Genomic DNA, 24,801 nt, shown 5'->3' with positions numbered 1-24,801 from the left:
AGGAAAGATTTCCATTTAATGAAGAAAAGATGTTAATGTACCTTATTTAGATTATATGAGTGAGTTTCTGGACTTTGACATATATCTAAAGCATATGAATAAATTTACTCCTCCAGGGCTCTTGGGCACTGTTGTGTGCAATGATTAGGCAATTTATTAAAGAGCATCAAGGTGTTCTTCAGCATCCTTTAAACTAAGTATGACAATTAATAATCAGAGTGGTTATAATAGCAGAGTAAGCTGAAAATGCAGGATTGCTTCTGAACTAAAAATAAAAATGGCATTATGTGATTTGGAAAACTCCTGAGGCCAACTGGAAGACTTGTTTGGGGGAAGGTCCAGAGAGGTTAAGCAATAATTTGATGGATTGGTAGGTTGGATGGATGGATATACAGAAGTCATGTTCAGAGTTTTAAATCACTTTTATCTGAGAATTGGGAACAATCCCATAGGTTTTGACTGCTCAAGTCCCCTTGGAAAACAATAGTGACCTCAGCTGTTTTTTCTTACATGAATGACATTTTAGAGTCAGCTCTTACCAATATTGAGAATCTTCAGAAAGGCCAAATGTTCTGTCAATATCATTCATTGGTCAGTTTGCGTTTTCTCACATCATTTCCTGCTCACTTGGAAGAAAAGGGGTAATGATTGTGATGAGACAGAGTTGGTAGGATTTTTGTTATTTTACAGAAAAAAAAATTCTAACTATAAAAACTTTTATTATGAATGAAAATTAGAACCATATATATATTATATATATAAAGCATGAGCATTATTATATATGTATATTATATATGCATATATGTATATTATATACAATATATATATAATTTAATAAAGCATGAACTTTGAAGTCATACAATCTTAAATTTAAAGCCCAGCATTATTAACTAATTAACAAATTAGTAAATAAAGCCCAGCTCTATCATTTACCAGCTGAGTGAACTTGAACAACTTCCTTAACCTCTCTGAGCCTAAAAGTGTCATGTGGAAAACTGGAAAAGCAGGCCCAGTGATGTGAAATCCTGTCATAATCAATGGCAATCCTTTTCTGCCAATCACCAGGCAAATAGAGCACAAACCAAAATGAATGTTCCATGCTGGCTTTTCTGCCCTTCAGAAGATCCCAGTCCAGAGGGAAATTAAGAGCACATAAGGTTATGACAGAGGGTAAAAATTAGGCAAACATTGAAGGTGTTCTATTTCTGACACTAAACTATGAAAAACTTTCAAAAAAACAACATACATGTCTCATTCATCAATAAATCCCCACACAGCTTTTCACATAATACTCAATATATGTATTATTGAGTCTTTTGCACATAAATAGTTCACTAAAGTACATTATTAGATAAGTGTAGCAATAAATTCACACAGGATTTTTTAAAAATCTGAGTAATTTCCCTACATTATTTTTTTAAAAAGGCTTTCAAGAACATAGATAATAGTAAAATAATTAGGAAGTGATCAGGTTTGAGTATTTATTATCTTTGCTTTTAACATTATTTAAAGTTTAATACTTTGTAATAAATTATAATAATGACTGTGTTTAAATACTGGCTTGAAAAAATTCCAGAATATTGAACAGTCTGCTTTCATTAGCCAGTGCTCTAGCACAACAGTGGATCTAGGCCAAGTTTTTAAGGTGTCAGCCTCAGTTTCCTTGTGAAAATAGATAGCAAGTCTAGACAGTGTTTAAGGGCACAAGTGACTTTGACATTCTATGTGGCCCCCAAAGGTTTAGATTCATGTGTGACCCCATCTTTCCAGGTGTTGGCACAGTTCCTGAGGGGGCACTCCAGGTCTGCTTTTCTGGTGTTCCCTATGCCACATTCTGTCTCTATACCAGGAGTGACACTGTGTCAAGGGAGCCTTTGAATCAGGAAGTCGAGGAACAGCCAATCAGCTTCTTTTCTGATCTGCATCACTACCAAATGCTGTTTTGTTTTGTTAAGTGAATTAGAGGATGTTGGTATACAATCAAGTATATTCCCACTCTCATAGTTTTAAGTATGGATGCTCTAAAGGGGAGTAAAGAGGCTTTAAATATCCAGAAAATGCTAAGTATGGGAACTGTTCCAAGAGGCCAAGGGTTGGGCAATTCATGATGAAAATTTGTGTCTGATGATTCAATTTATTTTTCCTGGACTGTGGGTAAAGACTTATGTTGAGTACAATATAGCTGGGGTGAACTGGTTCTTTTTAGATTTCACTTTTCCACCTATTAAATAAGAAAAAGTAGGCTAGATGGTCTCAGAGATCTATTAATTCTAAAATCCATCTATAATATTAAGGTTGTTTGGAACTCTGAAATATTAGATTTGGAGATTTTCAGGAGTGCTGAAAGAAACTTAATGTAAGAGATTTGAGTGACGACTCCTGGGACAGAAAAGAAAAAAGCAAGAGAAAATGCAAACTGTTGGTGGATACCTCTTGGGGTTTTCAGCTCACTTCTACAGAGTAGGGTTCCTTTTTTTTTTTTTTTTTTTTTTTTTTTTTTTTTGCTGAGTTAATACTAAGAGCACAGGGTATTTAATCCACAAAAAATAAGCTGAAAAGAAAAAAAAAGTGACTTGAGGCTTCCTGTCTGTGGGTGTGACTGGTTTGACAAACCCCCTTGAACACAGTGATTGTTCCATGAGTAAATTGACACTGAGATTCATCCAAAGGCAAAGCTTCTGAAGATAGGTAGGGTTTACCTCACTCTTCCTGCCCTATGGCACTAGCTGATCTCCTTCCTTCCTGTCAATAATATTTTACATCTTTATTCAGAGACCTGGAATCAATTCTGGATTTGCACAAGAGAGACGGTGAAGATCCTCTAACTTAGACCACCGATTTTCTAAAACACTGTAATAGAACCTGTTCTTCAAATGAAATCTTGCTTGGAACACTACTATACATAAGACAGGCAAAAGCCAAACTTCTTGGTGTTAAGAAGGAGGAGCGTCTGGACTCCTATCAATATGGCCATTTCTTTACATCTGGTGAACACACGGAGGCACCGGAAACCCTAGAGTTTCATGCAACCAATTTGAAAACTGCTGATGTATTCCAAACCTCACTTTCAACTTTTATAGTAAAGTCACTGTAAAGCTTGAGGTCTTGGGGGAGGGATGAAAGGAGAGGGGCTATTGCCCTATTCAATGTCAATAAAGGTGATCTAGGAGAGAAAAGAGGCGATGGCGAGCATTTTATGGTGAAAGAACACAGAAAGAGAAAGAACAGTTTGAACTGGAGAGAAATGAGGGGATAATTCAGGTTTAATAACTTTAGTGTGACACTTTTACAGCTTTCACAGGCCTTTCAAATATGCTATTTAATTAGTTCAATTCAGCACCTCTTTCCTGGATACACATTTTGTAATACCTGACCTAATCCAACCCAGACACCAGGCACTGTATACAAAATAGGTAGCATATTATTTCAACCACCTGGTAAAGGAAGCATAGTTGAAGATACAAAGAGGCTAAGTAAATTGACCGTGTCCTTAAAGTGTGACAATGGTAGAGCTAAAATTTGAACCCAAGTCTGTCTCACTTCAAAACCCATGTTCCTTCCACTCCAACCTCAAGGAAATATAAAATTGTAAGGGATGCAAAGAGATATGGACGTTGCCTTCAAGTTACCTAAAATTCTCTACACTCGATTGTTGTCCAAGGAAAGTAGGATGAATTATCATTGATGAGATGCAACTGAAGGCCAAGAAAGTTTGGACAAGGAAGATTATAGTTCAAGTGAAGGACTGGGAAATGCCTTGTGGGGAGGAGATCATTGAGGACTGGGTAGGTGTCTGTGAGGCAGCAGAGCAGAGGCGACTGTCCCTGTGTCACAGTCAAGGAAGCTGAAGCTCAGAGACTTGCCCGCAGTTTTGCAGCTGGTTAGTGGGGACAGCAGAAATATAGGGAAGGTCTTTAGGTGTCAGAGAGTGACTAGAGGGAAAATATGAATGTAACATAAGCAAGGTCTGATTTAGCCTTTTGCCAGTATTTCAGTTTGTGGCCATCTTCTCCATCCCCATTTCTGCTAGCATCCTCTTGTCTTACCTGGACTGGTGCAACCACTTTGCCCATAAACTGATGTGCTCGAAATCTTTCCTTCACGCAGCTTCCAGATTTCTCAGTACAAAACATATTCTGACTGGCAACCTCATGCTTAAAACCCTTTAATGCTGTAGAGGTGGATATGGATGTGCAGAAAGAAATCCATCCGTAACTCATGCATGGATGCATGTGTGCACACGAGTATAGGTAAAACCGAGAATTTCTGAATAAGATCAGTGAGCTGTAGCAGTGTCAATATCCTGGTTGGAATATGTTTGAACAGTTTTGTAAGTTGTTGTATACCATTGGGAGAACAGCATGAAAGGTGCATGGACTCTCTCTGTATGTAAATCTGTATTTATCTCAAAATTAAAAGTTAATTTTAAAATGTGTTGCAAAACCTGAAAGTATTGAAATATTTAAGCTTTCTTTAAACATAGCATATGGGGCGCCTGGGTGGCACAGTCGGTTAAGCGTCCGACTTCAGCCAGGTCACGATCTCGCGGTCCCTGAGTTCGAGCCCCGCGTCAGGCTCTGGGCTGATGGCTCAGAGCCTGGAGCTTGTTTCCGATTCTGTGTCTCCCTCTCTCTCTGCCCCTCCCCGTTCATGCTCTGTCTCTCTCTGTCCCAAAAATAAATGAATGTTGAAAAAAAAATAAAAAATAAAAATAAAAAAAAATAAACATAGCATATGATTTTCTTCTCCTCCCTCCAGTTCTGTTTTCCAGTGTTCTTTGCCCTAAATCTTATACTCTACTAACATAGAGTTTCTTGCAATTTTCTCACATACACCAAATGATTTTCCATTTTAGGATCTTGTCTATGCTGTCACCATAGACTGCTCACTCATATTATTAATCCCTACCTGGCATAGCAAATTTCTTCTCCTTCTTTAAGGCTCTTTCTTTGATCCCTTAGATGAGCTGATATATTTTATCTTTGTACTTTCATAGCGTTATACATACTCTATTTATTAGAGGTTTGGTTTCCTGTCTTACTTTCTATACATTGATCTTCTAGAGATGACACTGTTTTATTTGCTTTTTATTTTCAGTGGCCTTTATTCTTGCTAGTAAATAATAGATGCTCATAATGTGTTTAACTTGAGTAAATGAATGTATTTCTCCTTACAGGTTGGAAATTATCAACAATAAATCCAATGCTATTATCTTCTGTTATGTAACAAGCTCAGAGTATTCATTTGCAAATTTAAGATGATTGACTATCTTAGTACACTATTTATTAACACTTTATGATATTAAAAGTAATGATGAAAAGCTTAGTTAATTTCTTCCTGGGGTAAAATTAGTCTACTGATAGTCACAATGAATCACATACTAAGATGATCTGTGTAGATAATATGCCAACTGGAGACAGCATCACCTGAGAAAGCTGATATTTTCCTTCACATTATATAGGGATCAAGGTTATTTTTTTTAAGTAAAGACAAATGTGGGGACCCAGCAACAAAATGGAGCAAACAGAAATAATACTCATTTGCAACATATTCAGATGTTTAGTCTGAATACTTAATCCTTTAGTCTAACATAGAATTTTACATTCCAATTAACAACCACCCACATACACATCAAGGTAGGTTAACTGGTGATTAAAATTTTTTGAAAAGTAGAAAAAACTAGGTTCAGAGGTTTGAGTTTATTTTCCCTGGGCACAATGCTGAGATGGTAGTTATGAGAGAGGTGATTTTGCTGCAGGTGAAATTTAAATTTTCTGAACACCTCTCTGTTTTCTGATTCTACTTTTTACCTGCTGGAAGCAGAATGGGCAGATAATCAGTTGAGTCATTTTAAAACAAGTTTAATAATAGGTCACCCTGGCTGTCAGAATTAATGAGGGAATGTTTATTTTCTTTTTGAAATCTTCAGAGCATTGATGCTGGATAGTGGAAGTGTAGAGTGTTAACAACATTATTAGTTACAGAATAACTTGATAGAAGATGTGATTGTCTAACTGTATGGCAAAATGGGATCCATGACATTGCCCAAAGAAACACCACTCATGCAACTTGTAAAATTCGCTGTACCTGCCTGCGTGGTTCTGAAAATGCACTTGAGTTATTCTTGATTGAGTATGCTTTAGTTTAAATGCTCAATATCCTAAATACAGAGACTATAATTCTAGTTTCATTTTTGTTCTTTTAAGGTTCGTAGAAACCCCAGCTCATTTCTCTTGGAAAGAAAGCTATTACCGATCCACTATGTCCCAGAGCACACAGACAAGTGAATTCCTCAGTCCAGAGGTCTTCCAGCATATCTGGGATTTTCTGGAACAGTAAGTATCAAATAAACACAAAATATTGTACTTAAATTATTATAAATGGGCAAATGCAGATTATAAAAATATTGCTTACTATGACATGCTCCTAAAATCAATAAAAATCAGTCAATATTGTTGGAAAAATGTATTTCCTCCAATAGTATTTCTGTGTCAAAATTCAGTGCAGATTTGTTCAGTTTATACTACTGAATGAAGATCATTATTGCAAGGTGGTATAATTTTGGAGCGTAATTTTGGTCTCCTGACTACCTCCAAATAGGTTCCCCAATGACTCCCTTGATATTCAAAATCTGTTCCTTTGGCTTAAAGACTCTTAGTTGCTGGTACAATACAAATACCCCCTGAACAGGTAAAACAGGTAAATTTTGTTGGTCATTTATGCCTTGCTAGGAAAATGATTATTCTTTATTGAGTTTGGATAAGTGAACAATTTAAGAGGAAATACCAGAGCACTTCGTACCCTAAGGGATGGGGTATAAAATACTAAGTTCCTGATACATCCTTTCTCTCCCACATCCACCCAGCAATTCTCTGACAAGGGTAAGGATCATGATTCCCATTTTATGAATAGGATTTAGATTTGAACTGCCTGAGATTACACATATGGCATGTGGTTGAGCCACGATTCAAACCTAGAGTTTCTGACTCCAACCAATGAGCGCTGCCATCTTTGAAACTATCCCCTGGGTTCTTGTGTTTTAGTCCTATTCCCTGCCTAACACCCTTTTGTTTGTCCTTTATTATAGGCCTATATGTTCAGTTCAGCCCATTGACTTGAACTTTGTGGATGAGCCATCAGAAAATGGTGCAAGAAACAAGATTGAGATTAGCATGGACTGTATCCGCATGCAGGACTCAGACCTCAGTGACCCCATGTGGGTGAGTGGCAGGAGATTCTCCTATAATCTGTGGGCCATGCTATCCACATCTCTGTTAAATCTCTATATTTCGTGGCATATGAGAAGGCAGGTGGCTCTGAATGGGCTAAGCCATTGGGCAGAAAGTCAGTGTGGTCAGTAGAGAAAATTAAGCATTTGTGGATTCTCTTCATCAACTCTGCCTACTGCGTGTGCTTCTTCCACTAGTGTGGGAAATGTGGGCTGGGAATAATCCCTTACATCCTTTATCTGAATCTTTCCTCATGTCTATCCCAGTTTGGGAAGGATGATACCAGTCCAAGGTTTTATAGGGGGAAGAGACAGTTAGAGTATAGATCTAAATTCTATCCAAATTCTGTCTATACTAGGGCAGGATGGAACTCTTCTTCTTTAAAGAGGGAGGAGAAAGTAAATTCAATGTGAAGACACAAGTTTAAGTACCTAGTAATAGAACAAGGGGAAAGAAGGTAAATAATACATAAAATAGGTGGTTTTTGTTTTTTGACTTTTGTTTTCTTGGCTTTACCACTGAGTCACTAGTGACCTTAGGCCTCAGTTTCTCATACAAAGGAGTGTAATGGGTTAATAATAATAAAAGACACTTATCCTAAATGTTTGGATGAAATTTTCCGTATTTGTGCAGCACATCATGCTGGTGGGCTTGTTTTGTTTTGTTATTTTTTAAATGATTATTCACCGTACAAATTCTGTTGCCTTTCCTGTAAACACACACACACACACACACACACACACACACACACACACACAAACCCTTCTAGAAAAATAGGACAAAAAAAAAAAAGGTAGAGAAAAGGTGGACATTTCATAGAACACATGTGGGCATGATCTTGGAAATCACCTTAAAAATACCTTGCCTTGCCTTTCTGATAGAAGATGTTACTGGAATTTTCATTCTGTGTGTGTGTGTGTGTGTGTGTGTGTGTGTGTGTATTTATCTGGACTGTACTTCTTTCTTTCTTTGGATTGTACTTTTTTTTTTTTTTTTATATTGGATGAAGGTGTGTTGGGAAAGGGAAGAGGGAACAACCAAAAATATGAAGTTGTAACTTTGTGGTTACACTGATGTTTTGTCACTAAGTTGATGAAAAGAAAATGCAATTCTTCAGTGGCCTCTTCCATTCTAATATCAATACGCTTTTCAGTTATCTTTGAGCGAGTGAAAGGAGACTGATGGATAAATCCAAGGCAGGTCACTCAAGGCCTTGGAATGTATTATAATTAAACATAAATGGGGGAAATTCTTATACAACAGTGGCTTCGAAATTAGGATATCCCCAATTCACTGAATAACATCACCTCTTGCTAGGTAGTGCGAGCCTAGGCAAACTTATCTTTGTATGTTCTCTTTGGGGATTTTCTGTTCTGATTCCTGGACTCATAAAAGTAAGCAAATTTATATAAAGCTTAAAATAGAGAATCAAGCCTTTTTATTTATAGTTTCGACTGTCATTTCGCACACTTTCACACACTGTAGCATGTGATTTTTTTAATGTGTCATGCAGTTTACTTCATTATATTATTAAAAATTTTGTCCTTAGGAACATCTTGGGTTTTTTATTGGGGGGGGGGGTGGGAGGTTGATTTTTTTCCCCCTCTACCTAACTCCTATCTACCCCTCAACAACCGTGTATTCTATCTTCTCTGGGAAAATTTCCATATCACCATTCTTCACCATATAGCAGAGACCATTCCTCTGAGGCAACTGAGGTATATTTTTAGTCCTATTACATATTATAAAATATTATCATTGTTTATTTCTCTGTCTCTCAAGAGGACAGGGGCCATATTTTGTCATGCTCAGTATTTGTTTCAGTATATGTCTCATAATAGACCCTCAGGAAATTTTGAAGTCATAAGAAATGAGATTTGGAAGTTATCTATAAAGTCCAAAAGTTCTTTTTCAAGCAATCCTGTCCAAAAGAAGTTTCTTTCAATGATGTAACTGTTCTATATTCTGTATTGTTCAATGCAATAGTCACCAGCCACATGTATCCTTTGGGCATTTGATGTGGTTGGTACAACTGAGAAGCTTAATTTTAACTTTATTTAATTTAAATTTGAATGACCACCTGTGGTTAGTTGGTAATAAATTGGGTAGTGCAGTTCTAGAATATCTCCAGCCAGGGGGTTATTCTCTTCTTGAGCGTTCACATCAGCAATGCTTCCAGTCCCATCTGCCTCTTGTATTCCTTCCCTTTTGACTATGGTCTGTCAGTGCCAAAAGCCTTATGCTTTTTAGGTAATTTATTTTTTACTTGCACTCTTTTTTTGCTTCTGCTGGAAAGTACCCAGATTTGCTATTCGAGCAAAACTTCAGTCATTTAAAGTCCATTGTGATGCTTTTACAAATCAGCTAAGGAAACTTTAGAGAAATCCTAATACAGTACCTGAGTAAGAGACATGGAAGCTATACAGGATGTTAGAAAACGGAAAGAATCGGGGCACTTGGGTGACTCAGTCAGTTGGGTGTCCAACTTCAGCTCAGGTCATGATCTCACAGTCCGTGAGTTTGAGCCCCACACTGGGCTCTGTACTGACAGCTCAGAGCCTGGAGCCTGCTTCAGATTCTGTGTCTCCCTCTCTCTCTTCCCCTCCCCCACTCACACTCTGTCTCTCTCAAAAATAAACATTAAAAAAAATTATTTTAAAGAAAATGGGAAGAATGAAGGGGAGAAAGCCAAGAAATTACACAGATACCATTGCTCTCCTGATAAGTATCTACCTAAGAATACACTGCTTCATGGGTTGAGGGATATTGTTATTTAAGAAGTACTGATATTTAAAAGAATTATCCATTTGTGTTCAACATTATTTCCCGAGCATCAGTTATTCATTCATATATATATATGTATATATATATACACACACACACACACACACACACACACACACACACACACTTTATACTGATTCTTTGAAATTGACTTTTATTTATTTTTTTTTTTAATTTTTTTTTCAACGTTTTTATTTATTTTTGGGACAGAGAGAGACAGAGCATGAACGGGGGAGGGGCAGAGAGAGAGGGAGACACAGAATCGGAAACAGGCTCCAGGCTCCGAGCCATCAGCCCAGAGCCTGATGCGGGGCTCGAACTCATGGACCGCGAGATCGTGACCTGGCTGAAGTCGGACGCCTAACCGACTGCGCCACCCAGGCGCCCCTGAAATTGACTTTTAATAATGCTCCTGGGAGGACTGACCTGATTGATACTGAGAGCATTCAACTTAACATTGATCCATATGGTCCTGTTATAATTCTAAATCACAAATTTTTGAAATGACATCATCCTTCAAACAAGTAGCTGCTGCAACTGGTGTGAGGTTCTTTCCTTCTATTACTTCATAGCATATTTTTGCTTGACTTATGTATAGGTTAATAGCTAAATAGTTCCAAAACGCTACATATAAGTTATTTTCGTTTTCCAAGTAATAGTTTTTTTTTTTTTAATTTTGGATCTCAGCCTAGATGTTCTCACTGTGCAAGAAATATGAATCTGTGGACATGAAACAACATGTCCGATTATTAAGGACGGAAATCGTGAAATCAAGAATGGCATCCATCTTTAATGACTTTTGATACAACCTTCACCTTGATAATTAGTCAAGAAACAGAATCTTAATGTGTTGCTCTGATTATTAGCAAAGAAATCTGAATTGCAGAGAGTATATGTGCCTTCTTCATTAGAATGATTTTAATGTCACTGAAGACTGAACTACATTGAATTAGCAAATGAAGATGAATGGGATTTCTCAATTTTTTAAAATAATTTAGCCTATGTTTCCAAGATCCTGTTGGCTTCTGATTCTAATGTCCAGTATATATTACTTCACATCTCAGCCTTGCCTTATTTACAAACTGTCACAGTATGCCTGTCATGTCTTCAATGGGTAGATAATGGCATCAATATTTAAATGTTCTCCTGGAATGATTCATGGAAACTACATAACTTTTATTTGTGCATTTGTTGACTCTTTGTGCTTTAGAAGAAGCCGTATATAATTGAACTGGGTTTTTCCCTTGCGATTTGAGTGGTAATTATCTAAAACCATCCATTTTTATAAATTCTTATTGTAGCGTCCCAGATATACATGAAGAGTCTTTAGCTCATCACCTCTGCATTTCAAAAGAGCAGATAGTGTGCTTGTATTTGGAAAGGTGTAGACCACAGCATACTGCCCTATATCTTAAATGGCCCAAGATTCCTATAAGATTTCAAGTATATATACACTAGATCTAGCAACAGACATTTCCTTAGTACTTACTGTGTACTATGTTCTTTGTGATACAGATGAGGAAATCATGGTCTCTAGCTTTGAGAACACCCTAATGTAGCAAATGAGCCAATGTGTATAAAGTTACTTAGGAAAAGTATTCATATGTATGTACTTTTTGAAGACACACATAAAAGGAATGATTTATTGTGCCTGAGAAGGACTGGCAATGTGTTACAGAGAAGGCGATGTGTTACAGAGATTTTTATCTAAGCCTTGAACTATGAGTCAAATTGACCAAAACAGGGAAAGGAAAAGAGGCCCAAGTTTTTGTTATGAAAACAACTTATTAGCAATACTATACTGTAAAGCTTAGAAATTTTAAATGATAAGGCTTAAACATTTAGCTAAGGAGAAATTTCTATAGAAAAAAGGACAAAATATACATTTAGAATTTTATAACACATGGCAAAGGTTTAATAGCCCTAACAACCTAAATATTTAAAACTACGAGAAAGAGGGGCACCGGGGTGGCTCGGTCAGTTAAGGGCTCAACTTTGGTTCAGGTCGTGATCTCACGGATCATGAGTTCAAGCCTTGCATTTGGCTCGGTGCTGATAGTGTGGAGCCTGCTGGGGATTCTCTCTCTCCTCCTCTCTCTGCCCATTCTGTGTTCTCTCTTTCATGCGTGCACACGCTCTCTAAATAAAATAAAATAAAATAAAATAAAATAAAATAAAATAAAATAAAATAAAATAAAAATTTAAAAGATACTAAAATAAGAGAAAGATAAAATCCCTGCTCTTTGGCAAAGAGTATAAGTACTTCACATATGTTTCATTGACATTAAATATTCAACTTCTCTAATAAAAAAATTGTGAAGTCAAAGAATGAGATTCACTGTTTATCATAAATTGTCTTCTACCTGGTCAGCAAAGATTTAAATGATTGGTAATATCCAGTGCTGATGATATTGGGAAACAGACAACCTTTTCACTTTGGACAAGAGTATAAATTGATGTATTTGGAGAACAATTTGCCTATTCTAATTTATTAAATTTTAAAGGTATTTACACTCATCCTTTAAGGCTACTTCTAGGAATTTCTTTCACAAAGCAATTTAAAATATATAAATAAGTATATACACAAATATATATGCTGACATACATACATACACACACAGACATGCACACACACACACACACCTATACAGAAATGAAGGCTTCATTGTGACATTGTTTATAATATCTAAAATGATAAGACTAGATAGAATTTTGTAGACTTTTGTAGAATTTTAATGTTTTGGGCTCTGATAGATAGGAAAGAAACAAAGGAGGGTTAAGCCCACCATTGAGAGATGGTATTAATAATTATGATGCATGGGCATTTTCATCTTGCCATTTTTATTCATGTGAACCTCAGTATGATTTCTGTGTTTGTGCTTTGTGTGAGGTATCTGTATATCTGGGAAAGATTAAGTAAAATTGATATAATTTCTTATGAAATGTTTGGAAGAATTTACTAATAAAACCATCTGGGCATGGATATTTCTTTTTTGGAAAGCTCATTAAGTAGTTTCATTAATTGTTACAGACCTAATGAGATGATTTGTTTTATCTTGGGTAAGTTTTCATAAATAGTGGTTTGTAAGGAATTGGTTAATTGCATCAAAGTTTTGATTTTTTTTTTTTTTGTACAGAATTGTTTAGAGTATTTCCTTACTACCCTTTTAATACCTATGGGATCTGTAATATCCTCCTGTTCATTTCTGACATTGGTAACTTGTGTCCTCTTTTTCTCCATCAGTCTCGCTAAAAATTTATGAATAGTATTGATCTTTCGAGAAACCAGCTCAGCTTTTTGGTTTCCCTGTTTTTCTCTATTGTCTTTCTGTTTTCAACTTTATTATTTCTGGTCTCATTTTCTTCTGCTTCATTGGGTTTATTTTGCTTGTCTTTTTTTCAGGTTTCTTAAATTAGAAGTTTATATTACTGAGTTGAGATCTTTCTTGTGTTCTAATGTTAGTATTTATCTTTATAAATTTCCCATGAGACACTGCTTTGGTGGCATCCACTAAATTTTGATATGTTGTATTTTTATATTGCTCAGTTTAAAGCATTTTCTGTTTGCCCTTGAGACTCTGTCTTTGACCTATGTGTATTTATAAGTCTGTTTAATTTCCAAGTATTTGGGTATTTCCTGTTACCTGTCCCTTACTGACTTCTGGTTTAATTCCATTATGACCAGAAAACATACTTTGTATGATTGCAAATTTTTTAAATTTGTTAAGGTTTGTTTCATGAGTCAAGATATGGTTTATCTTGGTGAATATTCTGTGGGCATACGCTGATCTATAAATGTCAATTAGGTTCTGTTGGTTTGTGGTATTATACAGTTTTTCTCTATCCTTGTTTATTTTGGTTTCATAGTTCTATTGATTACTGACAGATGAATACTGAAGTCTTCAACTCCAATTATGGATTTGTCTTTTGCTCCTTTCAAGTCTGTCTCTTTTTGGTTCATATTTGTGTGAGTTTCTTCTAGAAAACATATAGCTGGGTCACTTTTATCCATTCTGGCAATGTCTGTTAATTGGCATATTGATATCAGTTTCATTATATATATATATATTCATTGTATATAATATTACATATATACAAATATTACATATATGTATACATATATTATATATATTAACATATATATGTATACATACACACCATTTATGTTTTGTTTGTTTGGTTTCTTTCTCCATTGCTCTTTTGTCTCCCTTTTTTCTACCACTATTTAGATCATTTGACCTATTTTTAGTATTTTAACTGTTCTATCTTGGTTTTGGCTATATTTCTTTGCATATTTTCAAATTGTTTCTCTAGGGATTATAGTCATAATTTTTTACAGTCTATTGAGAATCAATATTTTACCACTTCAAATGGAATGTAGAAAACTTACCACATATTGGTTTCATAACCCTCCCCCATGATGTTGTCATATATAATATGACATATATAAAATGTATATATAAAATATATGTAAAATACATCTATGTACATTGAACACTCTATCAGACAATGTTATAAGTTTTACTTATAACTGTCAAATGTATTTTTAAAGAACTCAAGAGAATAAGTCTATTTTATTGAACCAGGTATTTACTGTTGATGTTATTCTTCCTTCATACTAAAGTTACAATTCTGACTGAATAATATCAGGAAGAATAGGGAATTCTATGTATAATTTTGTTCATCAGAATTTTTTTTCAAAGAAAAATATGTACTTATATTTTCCAAGCAGGACTATAAACCATGTCAGAGCTCTAATTTGCTGAATTTTTATTGAATATAAGTTTAAAAACGTTCCCTCTATACCTCCCTCAACCTTTTCTCCCTCTCAGAATCACACCTATAGGTATTTTCTAACATTATAGAATTGTATCAAGATTGTTTTTTATATGCCAATCTTTTGTCCTCATTTGCAAAATTTCATTCTTTAAATATACATATATATATTATACATATATACAAATATATATATTTGTGTACATATATATACATATATAAATATATACACATATATTACACATATATACAAATAATATTACATATTTGTAATAAAATATTATATATTATATATTTGTATATATGTATGATATATATGTATATATACATTTTATATATGTATAACATACATATATGTATGTATATATATATTATACAAATGTATATATATATACACATACATATATATATATATATATATATATATATATATATAAAATAACGAACATACTCTGTGAACAAAGTGTTTTTCATTAGGTCGCTCTAGTCAGGCTACAAGGGGCTGGTTAACAATGTTACTGCATGAGTCAGTCAAAAATTCTTAATTTCCTATCCTACATGCCTCCTCCTGGCTCAAGAGGTGGAAAGGGTATGATTATTGCTATGTCATATAAACAGGAATTATTTTCTATAAATGTTGGTCTCCCAGACACCTGACATGAATAATGTCTGCCGACCCCAAGTCTGATGCCAATATCAAGAGCTCACTTGAAAGAAGGCATCCCTATTTTCCTTCCCTTTCCTTCCTACCAGGTCTCCTTCAGGCTTCTAGAACCACCTTCACATCTCCACTGTTAGCCTCTTTGTTTCTCCTATGCATTCCCTTGTTCCTTTCCAGGTGTCCCACTTCTCTCCCATTTCTACTTCCTCTGGTCAGGTCTTCTAGAAAAACACTACAGTTCAGTGTAGGCAGACTTGTTTAAGGGTTTTTTGTTTTTGTTTTTTGTTTTTTTACTACATTATACTTAACGGGGCTATACGGTTTATTACTTCAGAATTATGACATGAGAGTTTTAGTCAGATACACTGTGATTGGAATTCTGTCTTTACCAATTTTAGTCATGTTAACTTGATAATCTCTGTGAACCTTTCCTTCGTTTTTATGGATAGACAATAATACCTATCATTGGCCTCAGAGAATTACAATGTTTATTTCATTGTCTGATTTGCTTTCATTCAAAGTTCCTGACATATAAAATTATAATCATTTAAAAATCATTTTTGTTATCACTTGTCTGTGCTGTTTTTCATAAGAACTCTGAGATAGGTGAATATATATTACTTTTTATAATAAAATGCAAATTAATAAATTGCTCTGATTATAAAATCATAAAAAAAGAACTTTAGAAGTAAATATCAAAAGCATATATAATCTCAGCTTCATGATAACAATTATAAAATTTTAGTCTTTTTTCCAGTTTTTTTCCTTGAAGAAATAGATTTTTTAAGATGTTTTTGGATCACGTCACATATAAATGTTCCAGTCTACTTTTTTTCGCATTCAGAAGTGAACCTATTTCTCTTATTTACTAAGCTTCAAAAGAGCTTTAATTGTTATCTTATATGTCATTACATAAATCTACAATGATCTATTTAACTGTTCTTTACTCATAGATTTTTAAGAATATTTATTTATAAAATGTTTTCTTGTGCTAGATGCTTAGAATAAAACTGTATTAACACCAGTGTTAATAATACCAAATTTCTTTTCATGAGTTTGTTTTTGATTTATACTCCTACAACTGTGCAAAAGTGTCTATAAACTTGAAATCAATTTTGGTTATACAATCTCTTTCCAAAAAAAATGCTGGTTCTTTGGGGCACCTAGGTGGCTCAGTCGGTTAAGCGTCTGACTCTTGATCTCAGCTCAGGTCTTGATCTCAGAGTTGTGAGTTCAAGCCCCACATTGGGCTCCACACTGGACATGAAAGACTACTTTTAAAAAAATGTGAATACTTCTAGGTGACTAAAAGGGATTCTGGCCGTTTGCACATTGAGGTGAAACAGTCCCTGTTTAAACAATCTTTGACTGTAATCGTTGGAAGGGATGGTAGTTTTGACTAGAGATGAGTAGGACATCTTGGAGAATGGAGCGCTGATGAGTGGGGTGGACAGGCTTCATTGGGATGCAGACAGTATGAAGAAAGGCTATGAAAGAAAGGTACCCAGTATATTTGCAAGCTGTCCCCCTAGGGCTAGCCCTGAACATGGGAATGTACATAACATTTTCTCCTTTTCCATGCAGCGCTTCTTAACCCTTGTTTTAGTATCTTTACTGCTCTCATTCCTTGGCTGCTGCCATTAAAATACTCATTCAACCATAATTTGTACCAAATAAGCTTTTATTAGTTCTATAAAAACAAGTGAAATAGACAAAATATATTCCACATAGAAAAAAACCCTCCAGTTTTTGGAAGATGGGTTTGTAGTCCCTTAATGTTGCTTATGAGATGGCCTGATATCCACTCTGATTAGACGGAGTTCAGGGGTCCCCAGAAGAGCAGACTGTTGTCCTGTTCTGTTCTTTGTGCACTGTAACCAATCAGAAGGGACCACTTTGTTCAGGATTGCCAGGCCAGGGACTTTTACCCTAAACACAAGTATGCATTTCAAACCTTGAACAAACAGTCTGCTTAATAAAATAAGGGAAAGGATTTTCTTTCTTTCTGTCTTTTTTCTTCTCTAGAAATTCACAAACATCAGTTGACAGGTGACAGCTCCTCCCTTACAAAAGGGGCTGTTTGCTTTTTGATTTGGTGTTTGGGTAAACTGCAGCACGCACGGCAGAGAATTTATTGCCTAGGGGAAGGTGTTTGCAGTCGCTGTGTTTAATCTGAAAAGAAACCCTTTTTCCTTCTATCCCCTCCCTCTGTTTTTGAGGAGGGAGAGTTGGAAATGATAGCCCCAGGGAAATAGTTCCCCTAACACCTGTCTTTGGTGTAACCTCAGCAATGTTACTTAAGACACTGTGCTTAGTGTATATGCATTCACAATGACAAAGTTGAAGAGGGCAGATAAACAGAAAAGGATTTCAGCAGAAACACAGGAGCTGATTCTGACCTTGCATTCTCTTAAAAACCGACGAGGTTGAAATTCTAGCATGCTGGCTTAGAGAAAATCTGATTTGTCTGAAGTAATATGCTGTAAGTCACCTGTTCTTTCCTTCAGTGACCAGTTCATTTAATATAGTTTTAATCTACAAAACCTGGAAAATTCTAGAATATTAGACTCAGGAGCTAGAGACATGATACATAGTTCTGCTCCAGCTTTCCTTTAATAGACAGGAAAACTAGGATCCAAGTTGATTAGGCTGAACTTCTCCAGTGTTTCCACTAGGGTTTATGGTTGACCCTGGACTAAACCTAACTTTCTGGATTTGTAGACCTGCCTTTCCATCTACTATTAAAGATAGTTAGTGGTAGTGAGTTCAAGCTGGAGGGAGATTGCTGCCTGCATTTGAATCCCAATCTCTCATCCACTACTTGGAGGACCTTAGCTAAATTCTGGTGTGTTTCTGGGCTTCAGTTCACCCACTTATGAAATGAGGATGATGGTATTGATGACCCACCAGAGAAAAACTGTTTAGAGAATGGAGATGGGATGTGTAAAGCAATTAACACAATATTTTGTGTGTGGCCAGTTCTCAGTGGTGATTGCTCATTGCTGTTCCTCTTTAGAATATGATAAATCTGGAAACAGGAAATTTTCAATCCCAAATAGAGTAATTACTGCTGTAGGAAAAGGTGAAATTGGTATGGATTTGTATTTTTGTATTTCAAAAAAAAAAAAGTAGTATTTGAAGATATACTAGCATGCTGTAATCTCTGTTTAGCCCTTTTTTTTTCCCATTTGAAACTAGATAGAGTTTTCTTCAAATTAAATCAAATTTTGAAGTAGATTTCTTTTCAAAGCTGATATACTCTGGGGACATGTGGGTGGCTCAGTCGGTTAAGCATCCAACTTTGGCTCAGCTCATGATGTCGGGGTTCATGGGTTCAAGCCCCGCATTGGGCTCTGTGCTGATAGCTCAGCAGGCTGGAGCCTGCTTCAGATTCTATGTGTCCCTCTCTCTGCCCCTCCCTCACTTGCCCTCTGTCTCTCTCTGTCTCTCAAAAAAAAAATAAATAAACATAAAAAAAAAATTAAGCTGATCTACTCTGGTGTCCATTCAGGTTTTATAGAACTTACAAAAAACATTTTCACTTTAATTACTATCATTTTATATTAGTTATTTGCATTTCATTCAGTAATCTTAACATAGTAAAATGTTCTCTGCTCTAGAGCACAAGCTTTGGAATTGGATACCCTGATATCCCTTGTTTTGAATCTTAGTATGATATTAAAATCAGAGCTGCATGGACTCTTGATCTCAAGATGTGGTCTCTGGCCAGCAGCATCAAGAACTGTAAAGAATGAAAATATTTTGGGTTCCACTCCAGATCTGCTGAAACAGAAACTAGGAGAGGGAGGGCAACAATCTTTCAATAAAGCCCTCCAGGTGATTCTGATGTTGTAGAAATATGGTGCAATCCAATATTTGATATCCGTATTTTTATAGGTGGAGGAACTCTGGCTCTGAGTGGTCAGTGACTTGCCCAAGGGTACAGAACCATAATGACAAAGAAGGAACTTCTAGGCCAGTCTCTAAAATAGACAGTTTTAGCTGTCATTCATCTTAAAACATGTGGAAAGTTCTGCTGGGTTATGCCATTAAGAAAATAAAAATGTAGAATATCATGGTTGAGAAAAAGAAATTAAACATATTAAGTGGTTGGCTTCATGTGCCTTCATCAGTAAAATGTTAAACAAATTTTCATACGTGGTTTTCTTAAAATTTTTTTTAATGTTTATTTATTTTTGAGAGAGAGAGAGAGAGAGAGAGAGAGAGAGAGAGAGAGAGAGAGCATGAGAGGCAGAGGGGCAATGAGAGAGGGAGACAGAGAATCCAAAGCAGGCTCCAGGCTCTGAGCTGTCAGCACAAAGCCCAATGTGTGGCTTGAACTCACAGAGTGCAAGATCATGACCTGAGCTGAAGTCAGAGGCTTAACTGACTGAGCCACCCAGGCACCCCATCATATGTGGTTTTCTAAAACTGTAGGTTTATAAGAATCTTTTCCCTGGCAAAAAGACTATAGTTTAAAGCTTGTATTCTTGTCAATTCAACAAGAATTTGCTGATTATTTACTAAGTTCAAGATACTCTGCTAAGGGTGCAAAGTTTAACTAAAAGAGCTTAGTCTATCACTACCTACAACTTAAAATCAGTAGGGGAGACAATGATGAAGTTAATGAACTAGGTTATAAATGATCTAAATGATCACACCTGGGGCACCTGGGTGGCTCAGTCGATTAAGTATCTGACTCTTGATTTCACCTCAGTTCATGATCTCAGACTTCTTGGTTTGGAGCCCTGCATTGGGCTCTGTGTTGATGGAACCCTCTCCCACTCACATGTGCAGGCACACCTTCTCTCTCTCTCTCTCAAAATATCAATCAATCAATCAATCAATCATATCAAATAAAATATTTGTTTCTTACCTATTGAGAGATAGATGAGAAAATAAATGGGTACTCATATTGAAAAATGGACCAGAGTTTAGTCATTGGTAATGACTTCTGGGCGTTACAACTTTGGCGACAGTATTCACATCAGACTCTATAAGAATGATAACTGTTAGGCATTAAGCAGCTCGGTGGTCCTGCACTTAGCTAACATTTGCTGCTTTCTATACTTGAGACATTCTGAGGATTTGAGGAATAAACAAAGCATTTTCTACTCCCAAGGACTTCATAATTTGTTACCAAACAGGAGATACATACAAACAACTCTTATCAAGATAGAAACTGGTAAGCACCAGAGGAGAATATAGATAAAATTCAGCAGGAATTCTGATATTCATTTCTATTTGAAAGCTCAGAAAATATATGGGCCAGGTGAAAGAGAAGAAAGAGAAGTCATTTCAGGCTGTGAGAACTAAGTTAGGGAACAGGTTTAAATGTGTAAGAGAACAGCAAATGATGGCGATACGTAAGAACTGGAGAATATTAGCCTTTACCTAGAGTAACGCAAATGATTACTTTTAAGTTCCCTGAACCTATATGTGAGCTGTTAGTTCAAGACCCCTTGGGTTAACCCTTTGAGTTAAGTGGTAAACTGTGTAATGGGGGAAGGCCATTTTGGTTTGGCTTGAACCCAACAAGCAAGAAAAGGAGTAAGGAAATAGACAATATAGTTGCGTTGGGGTCGTTCAAGAAAGACAGTGATGCATTCTAACCTGATGGTCTTGCTGAACCAGTTATAGCATAAAGAGTAGGGGTAACTAGAAGATGGAAGCTAGAGATGTGGAGGTGCCTGCCATGCATCTGACCCCAAACTCTTTTCTTATTGTCAAGGTAAGTAGGTGTGTAAGGATTAAGACTGAGTCTCTCTACAGGAATATTTCTTGTCTACATTTTCTTCCCTAGCATTTATTCAGGACATACTAAGTGCCAGCTCCTAAAGTAGGAACAAAGATGAAAATGAGTCCCTTTACTTTACAACCTCATGAGGGATAAAGGTGACTATGCTACTAACTAGAAAACAAGAAACATGTTGATAAAATGCTAGAATAGAGATTTTTAAAAAAGCAGATGAAACCAGTAGCTGGATTAATTATTTCTGATTAGGAGGGTTATGGGAGTCTTCATCTGGTAAAAGGTAAAACCTAAATGTGTCTGTGTGTTTGTGTATATGCGTGTTAGAGAGAAAGACAGAGACAGACAGACTTACCAATTTAGTTTGTGCAGTCGTTGTGCAGCCTCTCACTTCATTTGTGCAGATAGGTGAGCTGAGTCGGGGTGCCTATCAAAAAAATATTGTCAGCAGTGACGTGAGCTTCATTTTGGTCTCTTTCGTCTATCAAAATTATTCTTTGTGTTTAGGAGAGACATATCATTCATCTATACATTAAAAAAAACCACAGTTCTTCATTGTATCTACTTATCATCCTCCCAAGAAAGCTGAAGAGCTCTTAATGATATTATTCAAAGCTTTTCTCACCACACCCTCTGTAAGAGATAGTGAAGAGAGTGGGTATTTTATCATCTCAGTTTTGTACCTTCATGGTACAGGAAAGTGAATCAGAAAGTAAATTACACATAAAGCCCATGTTATTTGTCTTGGAATTGAGTATGTTTCATTCAAATAGCTGTTACTACCTGCTCTTATTTAAATTAGAACTTAGACAGCCTTATAAAATATGGCTTTTAAAAATATTCCTCTCGTTTGGATGTCTGGGTTGGGTGTCAAGATGATTTTTCTATAATATGAACTTCAATGGGCCATTATGGATTTAGTGATGTTGGCTGCCCTGGACAAAGGGAATCAGCACAAACCATCTCTGCTAGTGAATTAAATGGATATAGTCCACTTCCCATTTAACCAAGATATTTTAAGTGCCTTCCAGCAATAGTTGGCTTTGAAAAAGAAACTGTTCATCTACTTGAAATTGATCACATAGAAAGAAAACTAAAAACAATATGGAGAAGGAAAACAATCTATTTTGTGAATCATTGATAATGGGAAACCAACGTGTCTCTTTTTCTTGAGATTCCGGAATCAATACATCACAGGTAAAACTAGGTTCTTTGGAGGTCCTTTGGCATAGGAAGAAAAATTAGGGTTTTATTTTTTATTTTTTTTATTTATTTTTGAAAGCTTATTTATTTTTGAAAGAGAGAGAGCAACAGAGTATGAGCTGGGGGCAGAGGGGGGAGGCAGAGAGACAGGGATGCAGAATCCAAAGCAGGCTCCAGGCTCTGAGCTGTCAGCCCAGAGCCTGAAGCTCAGAGCCTGATGCGAGGCTTGAACTCACCAACAGTGAGATCATGGCCTGAGCCAAAGTTGGTTGCTTAACCGACCGAGCCACCCAGGAGCCCCAAAATTAGTATTTCATATGTGGACCTTATAAATTTACTATCTCTTCCATTAAATTTTTTTTCATGTTTGTTTATTTTGAGAGAGAGAGAGAGAGAGAGAGAACACGTGTGTGAGCAGGGAAGGGGCAAAGAGAGAGAAAGAGAGAGAATATCAAGCAGGCTCCATGCTGTCAGTGCAGAGCCCAAAACAGGGGCTCAATCCCACCAACATGAGATCATGACCCAAGCTGAAATCAAGAGTCAGAAGCTTTAACCAACTGAGCCTCCCAGGTACCCCACTATCTCTTTCATTGTGAAAAGTACTCAAACTTTAGCAGCTGGGAGGTTTAGGGAGAAACCACTGGCCTGGGAGTCAGAAGTCTGGACTTCTAGTCCTCATGCTGCTGTCACTAATTGGCTTTTTGTTGAAGGACAGACAACTTCCCCCTCTGAGCCTTATTTCCCTTATGTGTAAAAGCAGGGAATTGGACTGGTTGATAACTCAGTCCCTTTATCCTTAGTAACAGACAAACTGCCAATCCTTGCTTCTGAATTCATCTTGCTGCGACTTCTTTTGTATCTTAGCGTGGCTTTGATAGGACCACAGCACGCGCATACACATTTTCCAGAACCATTAGTGAAAACATATATAAACCAATGTGCCCTGTTGGAAACACATGACAAAACCTGTTCTAAATAATAACTATGTGGCAGGGAATCTAAAGAGTTGGTGACTTTCTTTTCCTTCTTTTCTCCAGGGCAAGGGGGATGGGAGACTTGCAAAAATCAGTATACAAAAGCAACATTTTCATATTTGAAAAAATGAGTACTTCCCATTCGGTGCTTTTCGTGGAGGCTAGGTGGGCGGTGAGGGATTGTACTCCTGAAGATTAGTCATGAATATGAACACTGTCTGGAGCTGGAGAGAGAAGGGACTAAATCCTGCTACTCCCCCATTCCTTCTCCAATGTGCTGCCTCCATCTGCCTCCTGAGCCCGGAGGCAATGTTCCTTCCAAACAACTACTTGCCTAACCAGTTCATTGGAATGTCTTTCTACATACTGTGTCCTCATTCAGATTTCTTCTGAAAACGAGCCTCTCTAAAAGCATAAATCGTGTGCAAAACAAAACAAAACAAAAACACAACAACAAAACCCAGTGGTAAATGTTACACTCAAAAATCTTTCCTTTGGTTTAAAAAATGCACAAACAAACCTATGCACCCCACCCTGACACAACAACAAGAATAAGAGCAATTAGGAAAACAGTTGCCTTGCACCTTTTGAAGAGAAGGCTTTTTCCCTTGGTTGCATCTGTTCTTTGGGGTGACAGGAAGTAAGCTCTCTTGATGTAACCTTTCCTGCGTGCTGCGCGCATGCCTTGTCGATCCCTTGCCTTGCAGCCTCGGAGGGATTTTATGAAAATATGAAATATATGTTCTCCTTGATGGCCTTTTAAAATTAACAAATAATAAAGTGTGAAGCAAAAGATATGAACTGTGGGTTGACACATATTTTGGCCATGAAGCAATCACGCTTTCATACAAACATATAGAAAGGTCTCAATCTATGACAGAAATTTAAGTGTGTACTTCAAAACCTTTCTTCATTGTATAATGACATCTTAGGCAATAACTGATGTACCAGTGGGTTTTTTAACTTTCTTTTTTTTTTTTTTTCTTTTTGACTTGGTACTCATCTTGGTCATACTAAAAGACCTTGAATGGTAATGACTCCCACAGTGGTAATGACTCCCAAAATATTTTCTTATTCTGGTTGTATACAGTCCTTAAATAGATAGGGATAGTTTGTGATAGTTTCAGAGGGAGAGAAAAAAAAAAGATTACTGAGCTCTTAATTTATGCAGTAGTAATGGGATGCTCTTCTGAGTGTTACAGAAATTCAGTGTCTTGCTTTATCTGGTGAAAGTCTCAATGGTGAAGAATAAAAAAAGGCATTTTCTTTGCTGGTTTTGTTTTTGAAAGAATTCCCAGAATCACCTGAGGTTTGGCAAATTTGAAGTTTGGTTTCAATTTCAAATTATTCTTCTGTAGCAGCAGAACGAAACTATCCTTCTTAATCTCTCAAGAGGTTCAGCTGAAGAGTAGCTTGTGGTTG

At 36.4% G+C, this 24,801-nt stretch overlaps 1 protein-coding gene across 6 annotated transcripts in view; it reads left to right on the top strand.

Annotated features, from left to right (window-relative positions):
* TP63 (tumor protein p63) overlaps positions 1–24,801 on the top strand; it is a 230,023-nt gene that overhangs the window by 77,980 nt on the left and 127,242 nt on the right. For all 6 annotated transcript variants that reach the window (XM_043594594.1, XM_043594593.1, XM_043594602.1 and 3 more), the window contains exons 2-3: positions 6,207–6,335; positions 7,088–7,220. In XM_043594594.1, coding sequence (XP_043450529.1) covers positions 6,207–6,335; positions 7,088–7,220 — 262 coding nt within the window. The remainder of the gene's footprint in view (positions 1–6,206; positions 6,336–7,087; positions 7,221–24,801) is intronic.

This window comes from Prionailurus bengalensis, chromosome C2 (assembly GCF_016509475.1).
Source record: "Prionailurus bengalensis isolate Pbe53 chromosome C2, Fcat_Pben_1.1_paternal_pri, whole genome shotgun sequence".
NCBI lineage: Eukaryota > Metazoa > Chordata > Mammalia > Carnivora > Felidae > Prionailurus > Prionailurus bengalensis.
This window is presented reverse-complemented; position numbering and strand designations above follow the sequence as displayed.